This window comes from Mytilus edulis, chromosome 8, assembly GCF_963676685.1.
Source record: "Mytilus edulis chromosome 8, xbMytEdul2.2, whole genome shotgun sequence".
Lineage (NCBI taxonomy): Eukaryota > Metazoa > Mollusca > Bivalvia > Mytilida > Mytilidae > Mytilus > Mytilus edulis.
In genome coordinates, this window is record NC_092351.1 from 33915041 (window position 1) to 33933242 (window position 18202).

Genomic DNA, 18202 nt, shown 5'->3' on the forward strand with positions numbered 1-18202 from the left:
TTGTTATGAATACCTTAGATTTTACACATGCAATAACCTCAAAATTCCCCGGGGCAAAAAAGAGTATATTGATATTGTGCCCTCCAAATGACGTAACGTCATTGCGTCCTTAACGACAATGGCGAACAATGACGGTTCAAAATTCCCGCGTTTGTGTATTGCCATTTTCCAAAATTCTCGCGTTTGTGTATTCTAAAATAAGTGGAAATGTGACAATAAATTTCTATGGAGTAAATGATAAAAACTAAAATGAAAATGTGATAAAACTTTTGTGAATTTTTTTAAAACGTTTTGTTTCATTAAATTGTTGCAAAACTTAAATATGTGATAAATAGATTATAACATGTCTTTTCCATATTAGCCCTGGTATCATCCATCAGCCGCTTGTTATAAGTTCCTTGCTTCCATGTATACTGATAAAAATATTTGTGTTTGGATCATAAATTAATAATATGAAAATGTTATTGTCGTTAGAAATACATATATTATATATAGGTAAAAATCATTGATAATATCTATGCACACGTACCGAACGTTGTGTTAACGCATGCGGAAGAATATCTCAAGAACGTTTTGCGTCAATTTAGATTGGTGTTGCTGGACTCAAATCCAATTTATTAGAAAAAAACATTTTTACAGAAGAGTGCCCATCATTTGTTTGTTTAGTATTCTGTTATTAAACTATTATGTTAGACAGGAACATAAAAGTTGACACACTAGCTAGGCGGTTGGTGTTGGCAAAAGATCTTTAGAAGACACTAATATATGTATTCATTACTGTCCCGACTCAAACCAATTGACCAATTACTGAGACCGTTGGTTAATGCTTGGTACCTTGTGTTAATTTTTTTTATATGTCATTTGAGTTCTATCTCTTTGTATATTCAATACTGTGTTTTCTATACTGACTGCAATCATTTTATCGACTAGATATAAACAGTGTATAATAAAATTGAGAATGGAAATGGGGAATGTGTCAAAGAGACAACAACCCGACCATAGAACAGACAACAGCAGAAGGTAACCAACAGGTCTTCAATGCAGCGAGAAATTTACGCACCCGGAGGCGTCCTTCAGCTGCCCCTGTGCACACATTCTGTTATATCGTATACACAGACATTACATTGTGGACGTAATGAAAACTTCTCACTTATAAAAGACATTTTGAAGAGAATTCCTCTCTGACCCTCGGTAGGGACCATCTTGAACTTGTAGTGAGCTCAGACTTAGCAAAACGTCACCAGTGTCTGAGCAGAAAGTAAACGAACCAGGGGTATGTCGAAGAACGTATCGTCCTTTCTGTAAAAAAATCTTTGAACGGTACCAAGACCTAGTTGATAAATATTCTGTATAAACTTCAAAAATATTCCTCGATGGTCTTGAAGTATTGATTATGTGTACTTACGTTGTTTATCATCTTAACGTAACGTGTTATCGTATTATTTGTCTTTTTGAATGTTACTTTTACTGTTTAGTCTATGTTTGATGATATCCATTTGTTATAGCTCGGTAGTTATACATCCATCCTTGTGCAAGGTCAATTTTTGTATTCTTGTGTTTAATTTTTGCTTATGTGCTTGTCTATATGCCCTTTTATGTTTCTTTGTTATTCCTTAGTTTATTTGTAAAGTCATTAAGTTTATAACACAAAGTTGACTGTTGTACACCTATTTTGGCATTTTTAACCTTTTGTGACTGTTTGCTTAGTTGTCAATTTAATGTATTTTTTTGCGACTGTCATACAAATAAGAGGTTTAACTAGCTATAAAGTCAGGTTAAATCCACCATTTTCTACTTAAAACTGCTTGTGACATTTGTTATCCATTTGTTTAATGTGTTTGAGCTTTTGATTGTGCCATTAAATAAGGGACTTTCCGTTATGAATTTTCCGGATTTCGATAATTTTGTGATTCTAATTTCTAGATATTATCTCCTTATTATCTTCTAAGTTTCATTAAATTCTGTTGTATTGTTTTAGAGGAGTTGAGTTGAAAAACGACTACAGAAATATATTTAGATCAAAATTTTAAGTTCAAATGAGCATAACTCCTTGAAACAAAATTGATTCTTAATTTTCTCTCTATATGCACATCTACATATTCACCGTGACATATTATGTCCTATGAAGATAAAAAGTTACATGAAATTATGTCGTGTTGTTACAGAAGAGTGTGATGACAAGAACAGGACTGACGGACGAACGGGTAAAAACATTATATCATACGAAAATTTGTTCCGTGTGGCATAATAATCGCAGAACTGATTTCTTTGTGATTTAATAAAGATATTTTTTTGTAAACAAATCAATCTAGCTTGAAAGCAATCTAAGTAATATTTCTATCATTGGTATTAAAGTTTATCTTTCAATATCTTTTTAACTTCTTAGATTATATTTTGAAAATGAAAGCACCACCCTTGTTAATCACATCCCAATTCGTGCAAGTAACCAGCATGGTTCCTAATTCTTTGTTGATGTCAATGGCATACGGTTCCATCATTCCGTCATCCTCACACAAAACTGTTCTACTTGTTTTACCATCTGACGACAGGACCACGATTCTATTTTTCCCACGAGAAGTTATATAAACAAACCCGTTCATATCTACTGCTATTCCCTCTGGTTGATATATATCCTCGTGAGTAAATGTCCATAGATGTTCACCAGTTATTCTGTAGCAGTCAACTCTGTCTTCATAATAATAAGTGCCATAAATTTTCCCATTAAACAGTGAAATACGATGGACACGAATTTCTTCTAAAACTTTTTGGGTCATATCTTTTAGGTTCAGTATTATAATTTTACTACCCCGTTTATGGCTGATTACGATAACTTCACTATCACTAGAAACTCCGTAACAGTTAGAAGCAAGTTCAATGGTTTTCAAAAGTTGAATCTTCTCTATATCAACCAGGAGCAATCTTGTAGATCCATAAAAAGTGACAGCTACTGTATTATCCTTAACAAAGCATAGATCATATGGTTGTTCTTCGAATGTCATCAGCTCTTTCATAAAGGTGCCATCACTATTGTACTGAACCATCATGCTATTCTTTTTCTCATGAAAAAGTAATAATGTACCATCCGGTAATATTCGACTGGTTATTATTTGAAGGATTTCACCGTTAGGAACACTTAAACTGTTCAAAAGAGTAGGCTGTATTTGCTCTATTCCATGAACCGTTGGAACTAAATGTTGGGCTTGATCTTTTCTTCCAGTCTTGGTTTGGAAAATTTTCCTTGATGATTTGACAGATATATTTCCAAAGGATTTGACATCTTGTAAAATGGACTTTACAGTAGTAGAAACGGATATCTCCACATCATTGAACTGGCTGCTACTCTCTAACTCATCCAAGTATTTTGCTGCTTGTGATGTAGTTTTTTCGATTTCACGTAGGCCGATATATGTTTGCACTTCAGTTGCATGCTTAGTCATTGTAGAAAAGTCTTCCTGTAGTTTATCAATCAGTTCTGCGCGGTTTTCCGTTTGTTGAACCAGTGCCTCCATGTCTGTTGCCAATTTCGAATGTTGTGATTCTAAGTCGGTAAGGATTTCCTTCTCTAATTTGTCGAAGTAATCATTTAGTAATTTGCGCGTTGTCCTTACTTCTTGAATGCCATTTGTTTTTTGAATATCGATTGTTTTGATTTTGTCCCTTAAGTGTTTCAATACTTCTTCGAAACTCTCTCGCAAATCTTGTAAATCTTTTTTAAGTAACGGGACAGCAGCAGATGATTTGAAATCTTTCAAAATATCATCAAGGGGTTTCAGGTCTTGACACTTTTGGTGCTTATTGGCGATACAATGAATGCAGCAAGGACATGAATGAAAAGCACAATAAAGTTCATACTTTTTGTCATGGTCTTGGCACCGGTTGCTCGTTTCCAGCATAAATTGTGGTAATTTGTGATAATCAACAGTACACATTGTACTATGTTCTTTAGATGCCTTTGATCTTTTGTGATGTTTTTCGCAGTCTGTACAAAGAAATACTTCACATTCTGTACACCATGTGATTGCATTACTGGATATATCCTCCTCCTTGCAGAGTGTGCAGATATCTGCACCCGATGATGCCATTCTCCTTCTATATCTGAAATGTATTTGTGAAAGTAGTATTGCAGGTGCAGTATCGATATACTTATTTTTCACAATAGACCACTTTCGAGTTCATCCGTCACCGGAAAAAACTCGTCAATTATACGCGCTTTTATCACCGTCATTTGTGCGTTTTGGGGCGTCGTCACTTCCCTTCCAATGTTGAGCGAGTGGTTGGAAAACTATAATTCTATATTATACGAATTATTCGGCAAATTGAATTCTCAAAATTAACAATCAACACTGCTGTCATTAGGGAATTGTCAGTAAGTACCTACAGAGCAACCATTATTTCTAGTTTATCCTGCACAAAGACGTTCACTAAGACGCTTGATGAACGTAAATAGTGCAGGGATACAGGCGACCCCCTCTATCTGGTAAATGACGTCATAAAGGCGTGCATAATTGACGAGTTTTTGCCGGTGACGGATGAACTCGAAAGTGGTCTATTAGTAAATTGTAATATGTACTAATATATATAATCAGAATGGAAAACTAAGCTGAGTGTAGAATTAAGTTACCTATGAAAACTAAAACAAGAAAAGAAGATTAACAGTCACCATTACTTATTTTATGTATCGTTTAAACAAAACTCGGCTCGAATTGATTTTTATAATAACTAGTCAAGGATACTGCCAATTAATTGTCCCTATATACACGCGTCGAATTGCTCTAGATTTTCGTCGTTTTCCGATGGAAATAAGGTAATTTTTAGTCTGTTTATTTGTAAAATCATATATTACATAATACTTTTCAAATTCTTTATTACCTTGAACTTTACAGTTCATCGGTGTGAATACAAATTTTCATAGTAAACAAATAAACAGAGACAGAGAATGTCAGAAACTTAGAAATGGTATTATATACTGTTTATCTATATTTTAGTATTGTACATGGTCGAACATGATCATGCATCTCTCAAACTGTTTGTGGCGTTTTTACACAAAATCCATTGCATGTATACTGATTAATACTTTAATCAGTGAGAAAACGTTTATATTGTTTTCGTTGGCTGTGAGTTTGCCTTCAAGAACTTTTTTATCGATGCTTATTGGTTCTTGTTTTATGTGAGTCATTTACGCTAAGAATGCACATGTAGTATAAGCAGCTAACACTGTCTTAATCTAAGTAAAATTGATATGTTTGATTATAGTGATCCTGCGAAGGTTTAACACTTATTCTGCTCGAACATGTTTTTGTTTATAGCCCGACGTATCTTATACAATTAAAGCAGGGTTCTCTTTTTTTCGTTTTATTCATTGTTTCTATCGCCACTTTTTGAACGTTGAAATGTTCCAATACAACAAAGTTAAACTAGAAATTATTTCGGGATCAATCATCGTTGTAAATTCTAGCACAGAGTTAATTCTCAAATTTTGTCGTGATTTCTTTTATTAAAGTTTTTACAGCAAATTCGAAACCTTAAGTCCGTTTTGAATAACATTACACAACTAAGTGATCGCAATCAAACCTTAGAACAGAAGAAATTTTCTCAAAGTACAGGCGAACGATACAAAAGGAGCATTCAAACTCATAAGTCAAAAACAAAATGACAACGCCATTGCAAAAACATCAAAACAAACCCAACCACCAGCTAAACCAAGGGTTAATAGCAAGTGCTCCGGTAATGTAAGTAGATCCTGTTAAATATGCGAGCTGTTTTTATTAAAATAATTTTGATTTTATCATCGAAAATTGTACACTGGTAACTAATTTGGAATTCAAAGCAAGACCTAAATGTAACATGTTGTTGAAATCCTACCACACCCATAAGTTATTGATTGTTTGAAAAAAAAGTTTTAACCATATCATATGCAACGCTTTTAAATTACTTCTACACTGAAATGTGATGCCTAATTTTATGCAGTATAATGTAAACTGAGTTAGAAACGGTCTATAAATCTCATTTCTATTATTCTAGTGTGACTCATAGAAAGAGATTTATCCCAGAAATTGTACCTTTTTGAGCAGGTTGAGGACAACCCATCAAATGGAGAACTGTTCCCCAAATGAGTAACAATCCCTCATTTGAATAATCATTTTGTACTGCTAAAAAAAATTATTACTTAACTGAGGTTTATTTCTTAAAATGGCACATATTCATAAAATGCAGCTAATTTTCCTAAAGATAATTATCCTTATTTTGATTTACTGAGAAGATACAAACCTATGAAAAATCAGAAAATTTGACTATTTTCTAGGCTTCTAACTTTTTAAAAATCCATAATAAAACTATAGTTCTTTGAGAGAAGTTGTTCCATTTTCTATACATTTGTGTCATTTTACCTTAAAAGACCCATTAATAGAAAATTGAGTTTTAGCACTATGAAATGATTACCCAAATGAGGAATTGGTACTCAATTGAGGAATAGTTCCCCATTTGGCGGGTTATCCCCAACCTGTTCAGCAGCACATACACGGTTGTCAAATTTCGAGCAAGATCTGAGTGCCCTTTCCGAATAATCTATGAGAAGAGGTTATTGTTCGGGTTTAGGTTGCTCAGTTTTAAGTTTTCTCTGTATTTTGCGTATAGCTGCGTGTCATTTCGATTTTGTTTGCCATGGCGTGGTCAGTTTCTCTTCGACTTATGAGCTTGAAGTCCCACTGGTATAATCCGCTACTTTTATTCTGACCATGAAATAATTTCTGAACGTATTTTGCACAGTTGATAATTAACAAAAAAGAGAGTGAAATATCAAAAATATTCTTACCATACTATATAATTGTTGAAGGCGTTTGAACAGGGAAGTCAACGATCCAAGCAATGGTAAATTTATTCATAATGTATCGTTTTATACATATAATTTAAAAAGTAGAGGTTTGCACAATTTACAGTTGAACGCTTATGAACAAACAAATCTAACAAATAGATATCTTGTTACCAAATCATGCATATTCTGTTTTTTTTGGTAAGTTAACTTAGTTTTATATAACAGGCATTTTTTTCTATTTCTTGTTCATCATGTAAAATTTTAAAATGGACCTGATTGCAAGGTTTAAACACACAAACATTCAAAGTAAACTAAGATGCATACACAAAAAGTATTAATATGTTGCAAATTTACTTTTCAACGCATCACTACAAACCTGTACAAGTCTGAAATGTACAGTCGAGTAAAGATATAGGATCTGTACTCGACTTTACTGAATCGGTCTTAAATTTTCTTGATGATACTCGACTGTAGTCTGAACCATACTTTACAGTCTGAACTTGTACTCGACCAATACTCAACCATTTTATACGTGTCTGAACCATGCTCGACCTAGTCTGAACCGTGCTAGACCTAGTCTGGACCATACTCGATCCAGTGTGAACCATACTCGACGAAGTCTTAACCAACCTAGACCTATATTTTGTATCTACATGTATCGATTGCATTTCATCAATTTAGGAACTGTTTCCCTTGGCTAGAAAGGAGTAGGCCCCAAAATATAGCAGTTTTACAAAATTGTCAACTTTTAGTTATTCATTAAAAAAGAAGAATGCTTCTGCTTTATAAATATGGGCCTTTTTTGGACAATATAATGCACATATATCGGATACTAGCACCATTAAGTCATGCTGAATTACTGAAATTTTCACAATTTTAGCATTTTAGTTAAATATTAGACGGTTTCCGTCTTATATGAAAGTGGCCGCATTTGTGTTCATTCTTAATATTTAAATGTAAGTTGTATTTGAAGATAATACATAACATATATAAAGGTTGAGGATGAACACGGATGCGCCACTTTCATTTTTGACAAAACCCATCTGAAAAGTGAGATTTTTTTTGGCATATTGGTTAGATTTTTCATATTTAAGCTTGAATCGGAGTGTTCTTAATGACTTAATCAGTTAAAATCTTTCACATTAACTAATTGAATCAACTGAAATAGACACTCAAGTGTTTAAAAAGTGTCCAAAATTTTTCGTCAGATGAAACTGAAATTTGAGGCCAAATCGGCTCTTACCGGACCTACTCATTTATATAGAAAACATGAAAAGTTAAATGATATGATAATGCATATTCATTTACAATATTTAAGAAAAGTAACATCAAAAATTTAATTAAACATATTTAGATTACGTTTTCAAGTGCTAATATTTACGAGAGCAGCAACTCTCATGAAGATAGTTGAGAAAATAAGGGATTCTTGAATTTTGTGTTTGGAAAAAAAGGAAAAGATTTAGAGTGTGTCAAATCTCTGTTGGGGTAACTAAAATTTCACCGTTCTTCACAAAATTGATTTTATGATATTGTACCTTTTTATGAGGATGTTAAAATTAATTTAAATCGAGGAAAAAGAATGTATTTATTAATTTCTCTATAGGAAACAACAACGTATAATCATCAAGCGGGGCAATTTATAGGGTATGTGCTACAAGGACGTAAACTCCGAAATGTGTTGCGAAAATAGCAGTGTTGGATCTTAACCTATCATATATATATTTCATATATTTATTAGATATTTTTTCTTCTCATTTTGTATATAAATTATGCCGTTTTTTGAATATTTTGGTTAAAATTGTTTTACACTAGTAATTTTTGGTCCCTTTATAGTTTTCAGCGTTGAAAGTATGACTGCTTACTTTAACAGATTGTGTCTTGAGTGGAAATATATCGCATCTGGCAATCATACATGTACCTCATCTTTTTTTTTTTAAAGTATATATTATATAAACATTAAGGGCGTTAGCCTGATTGAGTGCGTCTTTCTTACACCTATATAATGCAGAACGACAAATTGAATAATTTAGGACAGGGGCTTTCAATTATAACAGATTCCCTGTTTACTACATGTAGGAGATCTTTCAGCAAGTTGATAATAAGCTGGTATTGAAATGCAAGGTATCCAATTTACGTATCGACAACTTTGTGTAAAAAAGAAAGGTGTATAAAAGTGATAGAAATCAGACACTTTTTCTTGCATAATTCAATCTTTAATAATTGAAAACTATTATAATTTATGGGCATTTATTTAAACATGATACACCACAGCCAAATTGTGCTGTTTGGATTAAGATAACAATTAGACGATATAGGTTAGAAAGTCACAAAAAAAGAATTAAAGGACAAAACGTTACTATATGATTTTTTATTTTTTTTCGGAAAATGTTTATTTTGGCAAATATTTTTTCGTTAATGTTTTTGTACATAAATTAGGCCGTTAGTTTTCTCGTTATATAAAGGATTGCAGTTATAAACAACAGCAATTCATACCTGTAGTTTCAACAAAGAAGCAAAGGGTGTATAGCTTGCTACATGGTATATATGCTCATTGTTGAAGGCTGTTTACCCATATTTGCTAACTGCTACGATATTTGATGTCTGGTGGAGATTTGTATCAAAGGAAATCATACATATATCTTTAATATAAATTAGCTGGCCAATTAGTTATTGAAGATGAGAGACATACATTGTCATTGTAAAAAGTAAAATCACATAAATACTTAACTAAGAGGAAAATCAATTCGGAAAGTCCATAATCACATGGCAAAATCAAATAACAAAACGCATCAAAAACGGATGGACAAGAACTGTCCTATTCCTGACTTGGTACAGGCATTTTCAAATGTAAAAAATGGTGGATTAAACCTGGTTTTATAGCGCTAACCCTCTCACTTTGATGACAGTCTCATCAAATTCTGGTATATTTACATTGATACGTTAACTAAACAGACACAATAAGTAAAATAGTCAATATAAGGGTAAAATAAGGCGTAACATTAAGATTTATTTAGAGTTTGATAATACAGGACTACTGGAGATAGACGTAGGGTGGTCATTAAGGAAACGAATTGCCATGGCCATAGTCCGAGCAATTTACATGTTTTTGTAACTATAGAAAGATGAACAAAAGGTGTATACAAGACAGATAATACAAAATTGAATGAATGACATTATTAGTAATAACACGTAAAAACTGTGTGATAGTGGTTTTAGTTCGTAGCACAAGTTCACGTTCGGTAGTGAGGGACTGTTTCATACCGGGAACGGTGGAATCGATGACATCCAAAACCTGTAATTTTAGACAATTTTCACCATTTAGACCTTAGTATAGGTTTATGGTGTCATTTCAGTTGTAATTTACTGATTCTGCAGTGGACTTGTTCTTTATTGAAATATATATAAAATAGTATATAAAGCAAGTTAACAAATAAAAAAAATGACACTTTTTATTTTGTTAAACCCAGAATTTAATATAATCATGATAATAGAACTTCCATAGCAATCCTTGATAACCTTTTTAAAAAGAAAATGTGTTCCAAAGTTACAGTAAAAATTTATTTCAATTAAATTTAAATAGTTTTTTTTCTCAAAAATAAGGTTCAATTACCTCAGTACATGTGTGTTTTACATGTAACTATAAGTCACATCTTTCTAAAACTCGTTTATTACTTATCTAGTGAATTCAAAAGGCCCTGCGATTCAAGTTAAACAGGATGTTTCAATTTTTAACGACATTTATTCAAAATTTAATACTCTCTGAACAGGTGTGATCCTTTTAATGAGTTTGCCCTTATCAGGAGGTATTACTTTATACTTCACCACTAATCAGAAAAACAATTTTATTAATTTCTGTAATTTTTTTATCCCTTTTTGATATATAAATTGTATATACTATATCCCAAATTATAATAAAAGATATAATTCTAATATAATGTTAAACAATATCAGTATGTTGTTGGCTGTTGTTATCTCATTAAAAAGATAATTATATTAAAATGTAGGACAGAAAGTCACAGGACAAAAAGTCACAATTTAGTTTTTAGATTATTTTTCATTGAACAAGAAAACACTTATTTAAAAAAAATGTTTCGGAAAATGTTTATTTTGGCAAATATTTTTTCGTTAATGTTTTTGTACATAAATTAGGCCGTTAGTTTTCTCGTTATATAAAGGATTGCAGTTATAAACAACAGCAATTCATACCTGTAGTTTCAACAAAGAAGCAAAGGGTGTATAGCTTGCTACATGGTATATATGCTCATTGTTGAAGGCTGTTTACCCATATTTGCTAACTGCTACGATATTTGATGTCTGGTGGAGATTTGTATCAAAGGAAATCATACATATATCTTTAATATAAATTAGCTGGCCAATTAGTTATTGAAGATGAGAGACATACATTGTCATTGTAAAAAGTAAAATCACATAAATACTTAACTAAGAGGAAAATCAATTCGGAAAGTCCATAATCACATGGCAAAATCAAATAACAAAACGCATCAAAAACGGATGGACAAGAACTGTCCTATTCCTGACTTGGTACAGGCATTTTCAAATGTAAAAAATGGTGGATTAAACCTGGTTTTATAGCGCTAACCCTCTCACTTTGATGACAGTCTCATCAAATTCTGGTATATTTACATTGATACGTTAACTAAACAGACACAATAAGTAAAATAGTCAATATAAGGGTAAAATAAGGCGTAACATTAAGATTTATTTAGAGTTTGATAATACAGGACTACTGGAGATAGACGTAGGGTGGTCATTAAGGAAACGAATTGCCATGGCCATAGTCCGAGCAATTTACATGTTTTTGTAACTATAGAAAGATGAACAAAAGGTGTATACAAGACAGATAATACAAAATTGAATGAATGACATTATTAGTAATAACACGTAAAAACTGTGTGATAGTGGTTTTAGTTCGTAGCACAAGTTCACGTTCGGTAGTGAGGGACTGTTTCATACCGGGAACGGTGGAATCGATGACATCCAAAACCTGTAATTTTAGACAATTTTCACCATTTAGACCTTAGTATAGGTTTATGGTGTCATTTCAGTTGTAATTTACTGATTCTGCAGTGGACTTGTTCTTTATTGAAATATATATAAAATAGTATATAAAGCAAGTTAACAAATAAAAAAAATGACACTTTTTATTTTGTTAAACCCAGAATTTAATATAATCATGATAATAGAACTTCCATAGCAATCCTTGATAACCTTTTTAAAAAGAAAATGTGTTCCAAAGTTACAGTAAAAATTTATTTCAATTAAATTTAAATAGTTTTTTTTCTCAAAAATAAGGTTCAATTACCTCAGTACATGTGTGTTTTACATGTAACTATAAGTCACATCTTTCTAAAACTCGTTTATTACTTATCTAGTGAATTCAAAAGGCCCTGCGATTCAAGTTAAACAGGATGTTTCAATTTTTAACGACATTTATTCAAAATTTAATACTCTCTGAACAGGTGTGATCCTTTTAATGAGTTTGCCCTTATCAGGAGGTATTACTTTATACTTCACCACTAATCAGAAAAACAATTTTATTAATTTCTGTAATTTTTTTATCCCTTTTTGATATATAAATTGTTTATACTATATCCCAAATTATAATAAAAGATATAATTCTAATATAATGTTAAACAATATCAGTATGTTGTTGGCTGTTGTTATCTCATTAAAAAGATAATTATATTAAAATGTAGGACAGAAAGTCACAGGACAAAAAGTCACAATTTAGTTTTTAGATTATTTTTCATTGAACAAGAAAACACTTATTTAAAAAAAATGTTTTTTTTTCTTGAACTATTATATATAAAGCAACTTTGTAATTAAAATTTTTCAATAAATATCCATTATGATCAAGTTATTGTTATGAAAACAAAATGTCAAAGTTACTTGGTATTAAATGACTTCATGGTGCTAAGAAATATATCCGTTGCATGATAACAATTTAATAATTTTTAATCTATCAAGGCTTATGAACAATTTCCTACACATAAAAATGAATATAAAAAGAAAATATTTCAAGGTCTTTTTCTTATTTCTTTTCCATCAATTGTCAACACATTATTTGCGACTGTTTGTCCTATCAAAGTTGTGACTTTATATCCTGTGACTTTTTGTCCGATTACCTTATTCATGTATAACTATTGTTTGTAACCATGAAACCTATATATTTTTCATTAAGGAATTCAGGAAAATCAAAGATTTGTATTTGCCTTACTATACATATCCTTGGGAAAATTAAGTATTAAAAAAACACATGCCAAACAAGAAACACCTTCAAAATGTTCAATTACCCTCAGTAAATGGTGAAGTATGGTTCAGACTGGTTGAGTATTGTTCCGACCTGTGGTCGAGTATGGTTTAGACTGAAAAAATGGGTCGAGTGCAGGTTGAGAATGGATTAAGACTGTTTCAGACTGGTCGAGTAATAGTTCAGACTATTTGCAATGGCAAAGATAAGGGTCAAGTACTAATCAGTGCAGTCTAGTATGGTTAAGACTGGGGTCGAGTAATGTTGAGTAAAATTCAGATCAATTCAGAATGGTCAGGTAAAAATCAGTACAGTCAAGTACAGATATAGGCCATTTTAGACTTTTATTGGTTTGTAGTGCATATGAACAACCATATCAAATATATAAATATTTTGTTTCCAAATGACAATCTGTATCTGTGAGTTTTATATTTCAGGCATTTTTTTAAATCTACTGTGCGGTATGTCAAACGTACGTTTAAAACATTGTATATTCTGGTAGCAAAGACTAAACACACACACACACACACACACACACACACACACACACACACACACACACACACACACACACACACACACACACACACACACACACACACACACATTCAAGGTAAACTTACACGCATACACACAAAATATTATTATATTTTTTCTATATTTTATCCTTAACTACTAGTACTTGAAACCAACTCAAACCTTTGGCCTTATGAGATTGAATTATGGGAAATAATTCAATATTGAGTTAAAGCGTTCATTAAAAAGTAAAGCTTCATGCATCATAATTTGTCTTAAATCAATTATAAATATAGTTATTAATGGATTGGTCAAATGACGTAGTAATGTTCCAGTAAATGTTTACTATAAACACGTGTGTGGGTGTTTGAATCAAGCACATAGTGTGTGTTTTATGTTCTATAAGATATGATGACATAAACCCGTAATGCCGGTATATGCGCTCATAAGATTCATGAAAAGCATGATTAAGTATTACTTATAATAAGGGGTTCGTCAGAGAAAATAAAGTTATTTGAAGTTTGCCTTAAGTTAACGAAGCAGCAGTTTGTTATTATGTTTACCCATCCACCCACCCCTTTTATGATTTGGTTATTGTCAATGTGGGTATTTAAAAATATGACGTTGTATTAATATGATTTTTTCCTCTTTTGTAGATAGATTTTGTTGGTGTTACTGTATATTCTATTATATGATAGGATTGGTAGTGTTTTGCCTGAAATTATAGTGATGGCCTTTAGTTTGACGAATTGTGAATGTAATTGATATTAAAGGCTGCTACACTTGTAGTCATACTTATTCTATTTACGTGTTGTTTTATTTATTAAATAATTTATATTTGTTTGAGCTGTCAAATAAGAATATAATGGGCATTTTAAAATGACACGAAGTTCATATTTAATAATAGACCTATAGTTAAATCATGTCTTCTCGTAGACTTCTTTTCTTTCATATCTTCCAGTGTCTTTTTTAGTGGGGCTACTCCACATCTATATTTAGCAAAAGAACCTCTGTTTTTTATTGACATAATATTGATCAAATAATTTTTAGTACTATAGTTATTTTTAAACAATTTGAAAGTCCTCAATTTACTTCCCTGTGCATACGAAGCAACTCTTGTTCACCAGTTTAACCTAAATTTATTAAATACATCAGTTTTTTTTAATACAATTTTTGTTCAATACATTTGATTCAAAATTACAATATAGCTCTTAATTATACATTTCTTAATTTTTGAATTACACTTTCATATGGACCACTGAATTTAAAAAAAAATCCTGTGTGGGTCCATTATGTAACACCGAGTCCAATGTCTTAAGACACTTGACAATTGTTTAATCATAAGCTATTAACAGTTGTATCTTACCTTTCTCCGTCCACTTTAAGACAACCTCATTTAGAGTAGTAAATGTTGACCTACATCTATATACACTATGTTACACACACGTTATCGGTTAATCAGTACAGTAGAGAAATATCAATGTTTCATATGATCAACGTCTCAATGAAATAACCATGCTTTTACCAATTTTAACGCTACACGATTATATTATATTAGGTATGCTCTCGGCACAACAACGGGATACGTGAGTGGCAATGTTCCGAAAATATGAACATATCACATCACTGAAATAACCCCATTCTCTTTTAATGTCTAAGATCGGTATCTTGCTATATCATGTATATGTAACGCATACGCCTACACATATTTTTAAATAATATCAGTGCTTCGTGATCTATTTGTGCTTCTATAGGCAAACAAACCCGGACAGGATGAAACTAGAGTCTGGTGTACATATTGGTAATGACATTATTCTGTTCTGTAAGGGGTCGATCATTTGATATATTATTAATTCGTTTATTTTAACAAATTTGATTCGTTTAGGGATAGTCACATGTTAAAATATATTTTCGAAGGTAGAGAGAAAACGGCGGATAGCAAAAAGCATATTGACCGGCAAAAAGCATATTGCACGGTTATTTTTAGAATTTCTAAAAACCGATATACTTTGTGACGTCATGTAATGAATTTCAGGATATTGGTAAACGTTTTGAAACAAATGATATCTGTGATCGATTATTTGACGAAAAAAAATCTTCAAATACATAAGATGTCCAAAAAAAAATAAATGAAATAACAACTAATATGTTGTTATTGTCAAGGAGACAATGTAATATCTATAAAGTTCCAACAAACCTAAATGACGATTTTGATACAAACATGGCGGGAAATTAATAATATAACAAATATAGTCTTTGTATGAGGTCAATACAGGATATATCGACCCAAAGAAGTATATCGACCTCGGACTTCGCCCTCAGTCAATATAATTCTTTCAGGTCAATATATCCTTGTATCGACCTCATACAAAGACTATATTTGTATAATTCGGGTGGGGGAGGATTTGTTTTGGAATGGTTATTTATTTATTTTTGTAAACTAAGACGACTTATTTTCTGCACTGTTGAAGCAAAATTTATCATTTTTAGTTTATCAAGGGACCGATTTTTTATTTTCACAAAAATATTTATATCAATATTTAAAAACATACAATTTTTAAATCGGTTTTTTTTGTGATAAATAATACATGTAACTGTTATGTACCATTTAATCAGAATTAATCATCATCCTCTGAGGAAATGAATATATTGGCTTTTTAAAACGTTTTGCTAAACATTGTTCGCCGAACGACGCCATGCACATTTTTTGAAGGGTTTTGGAGCCGCTGAAGGCCCAAAGAAGCTATAAATCATGCTTTCTGTGTGTTTCCTAGACCCTTTCTTAATCTGAAAATGCAATTCTGTTTTAATCATTTTTTGAAAATATTTGGTCTCAAAGCAAAATGTGTAGATTCAGTGTAAGACTTAAGGTTTTAGAGACAACATCAAAAGACCAAAATGTAGGATAAAGCAAGACGCTCTCCGTGAAAACAATTTGATATGTAGACAAGCTTTTGGTTTTGAAATTTCCTACACGAGCCCATTAGCCTCAATGTAGGTTAATACCCTGTAATAAGAGTGAGGTAAGTGTTCCCGAGACAATACACCTCAAGTTAAATGAAACCCATTTTCAGACATTTGAAGTATATCTAAATAATATTTATAGTTTTATTATTAAAGTTTTGGGAAATGTTTCCCCGATTTTCTTTTGGGAAAAAGATGAATTTTATGAAGAATCTGGTGCTTTCTCATACTTTCGAATAGACCTGCTGATTTATTTATTTCCAATGCATTGTAAGTCCGGTTATTTATTTTCAAACTACCACAGAACAAACCATTCATTTTTGTGATTATCAAGGCTGAGTTATCTATTTTCAAAATCTTCCTGCCCCCACCCCAAGAATATCAAATGGTCGTCCCCTAACTGTTTTTGGAATTTTTCTAATTGTAAGATAACTTCTAAATCGTACGTTAGAACAGGTTGTATACAAGTTTTAATCAGATGTATTGAAGTAATAGGATCGAGCCCATTCTCAACATGTAGTACTGCTGACATTAGACTTTCGGCGGCTGTCCTAGATTTTGTAATGTTTGTTCAGTTTTTTTCATTTTTAGAGTTCTTATGAAATGTTAATCATAGAATTCCAAGATGCAGAGATTTATCTACAACTGTCATAGCACTTCCGTTAAAAGTTAAAACACTATTTTAGATGGTTTCTTACGGTTGTTTGATTCCATTTGTAACATAATACTTTTCTGAGGCTGTAATATATAGTGATGATTTTTGCTAAATTTAGCGGCTTTATTTATAAAAAATTGTAGTTCTGTTGGATTCTCACTCATTAACGCAACATCATCCGCACAGGCTATTGCATCAACAGAAGTTTCTCCAATTGTACATCCCTGTGCAACATGTTGAAAGTTGTGAAGCAAATCTTCAATGTATATTATATACAAATCAGCACTTAGAATACCTCCCTGCTTAACTACCTGTTAGACTGGAAACTGTTTTTATGTATTTCATCGATCAATATCCAAGTTGCTGGATTGACATCGGAGAAGTGTACTTTCCGTAGTATAATTTTTAAGACGAAAACATCGAAGGCAAATTTCACCTCCAGTAATGCTATCATAAATGGTGTTTATTTGTCCATGTATTCTTTATATACTTTTACTATAATTTCTTCATTCAGTGGTGAAGCATTCGCAGTGGAGCATCTCTGTAATGATGACTTTAGATCGAGAGAATGTTTTCTCAGATCATCTTGCAGTATGTATTCAATTATTTTCAGTAGTATTGGTAGAACAACTATACCTCGGTAGTTTTTGGAGTAGGATTTATCTCCTTTGTTTTGTAAACTGGTGGTAATAGACCCATCTTCATAAAACCAGGAATCAGCTTTTTTCGGAACGTAGAAATTTCAAAAATTCGTCTCCTCCTTATAAATAATTTTCTATGGAAACGCCATATACGTCTTCTGTTTACCCTTATTAATGGATTTAACTGCTTTAAGGATAATATCCAGACTTACTTCTTTTGATGTAAATTGGCGACTTATTTCTAAGATTATATTATAGTCCATTTCACATAGTTGTAAATGCTGGTTATTAAAAGTTGGATGTTCAGTTGGTACTGCTATATTGCTTAAATAGGTATGTCATCC

At 31.9% G+C, this 18202-nt stretch overlaps 1 protein-coding gene across 2 annotated transcripts; it reads right to left on the reverse strand.

Moving 5' to 3' along the window:
• Window positions 1-2260: 2260 nt before the first annotated feature.
• On the reverse strand, window positions 2261-15263 carry LOC139485424 (uncharacterized). Of its 2 annotated transcripts, none has more exons than XM_071269899.1 (2): window positions 14965-15263; window positions 2261-4095 (listed from the first exon to the last, which is right to left on the reverse strand). In XM_071269899.1, the coding sequence occupies exon 2, from the start codon at window positions 4080-4082 to the stop codon at window positions 2388-2390; it is 1695 nt and encodes a 564-aa protein (XP_071126000.1). In that variant the 5' UTR covers window positions 4083-4095; window positions 14965-15263; the 3' UTR covers window positions 2261-2387. The 2 variants fall into 2 exon arrangements, with proteins under 2 accessions (XP_071126000.1, XP_071126001.1); XM_071269900.1 differs by lacking the exon at window positions 14965-15263 and adding an exon at window positions 6812-6924.
• Between the last annotated feature and the right edge of the window lie 2939 nt (window positions 15264-18202).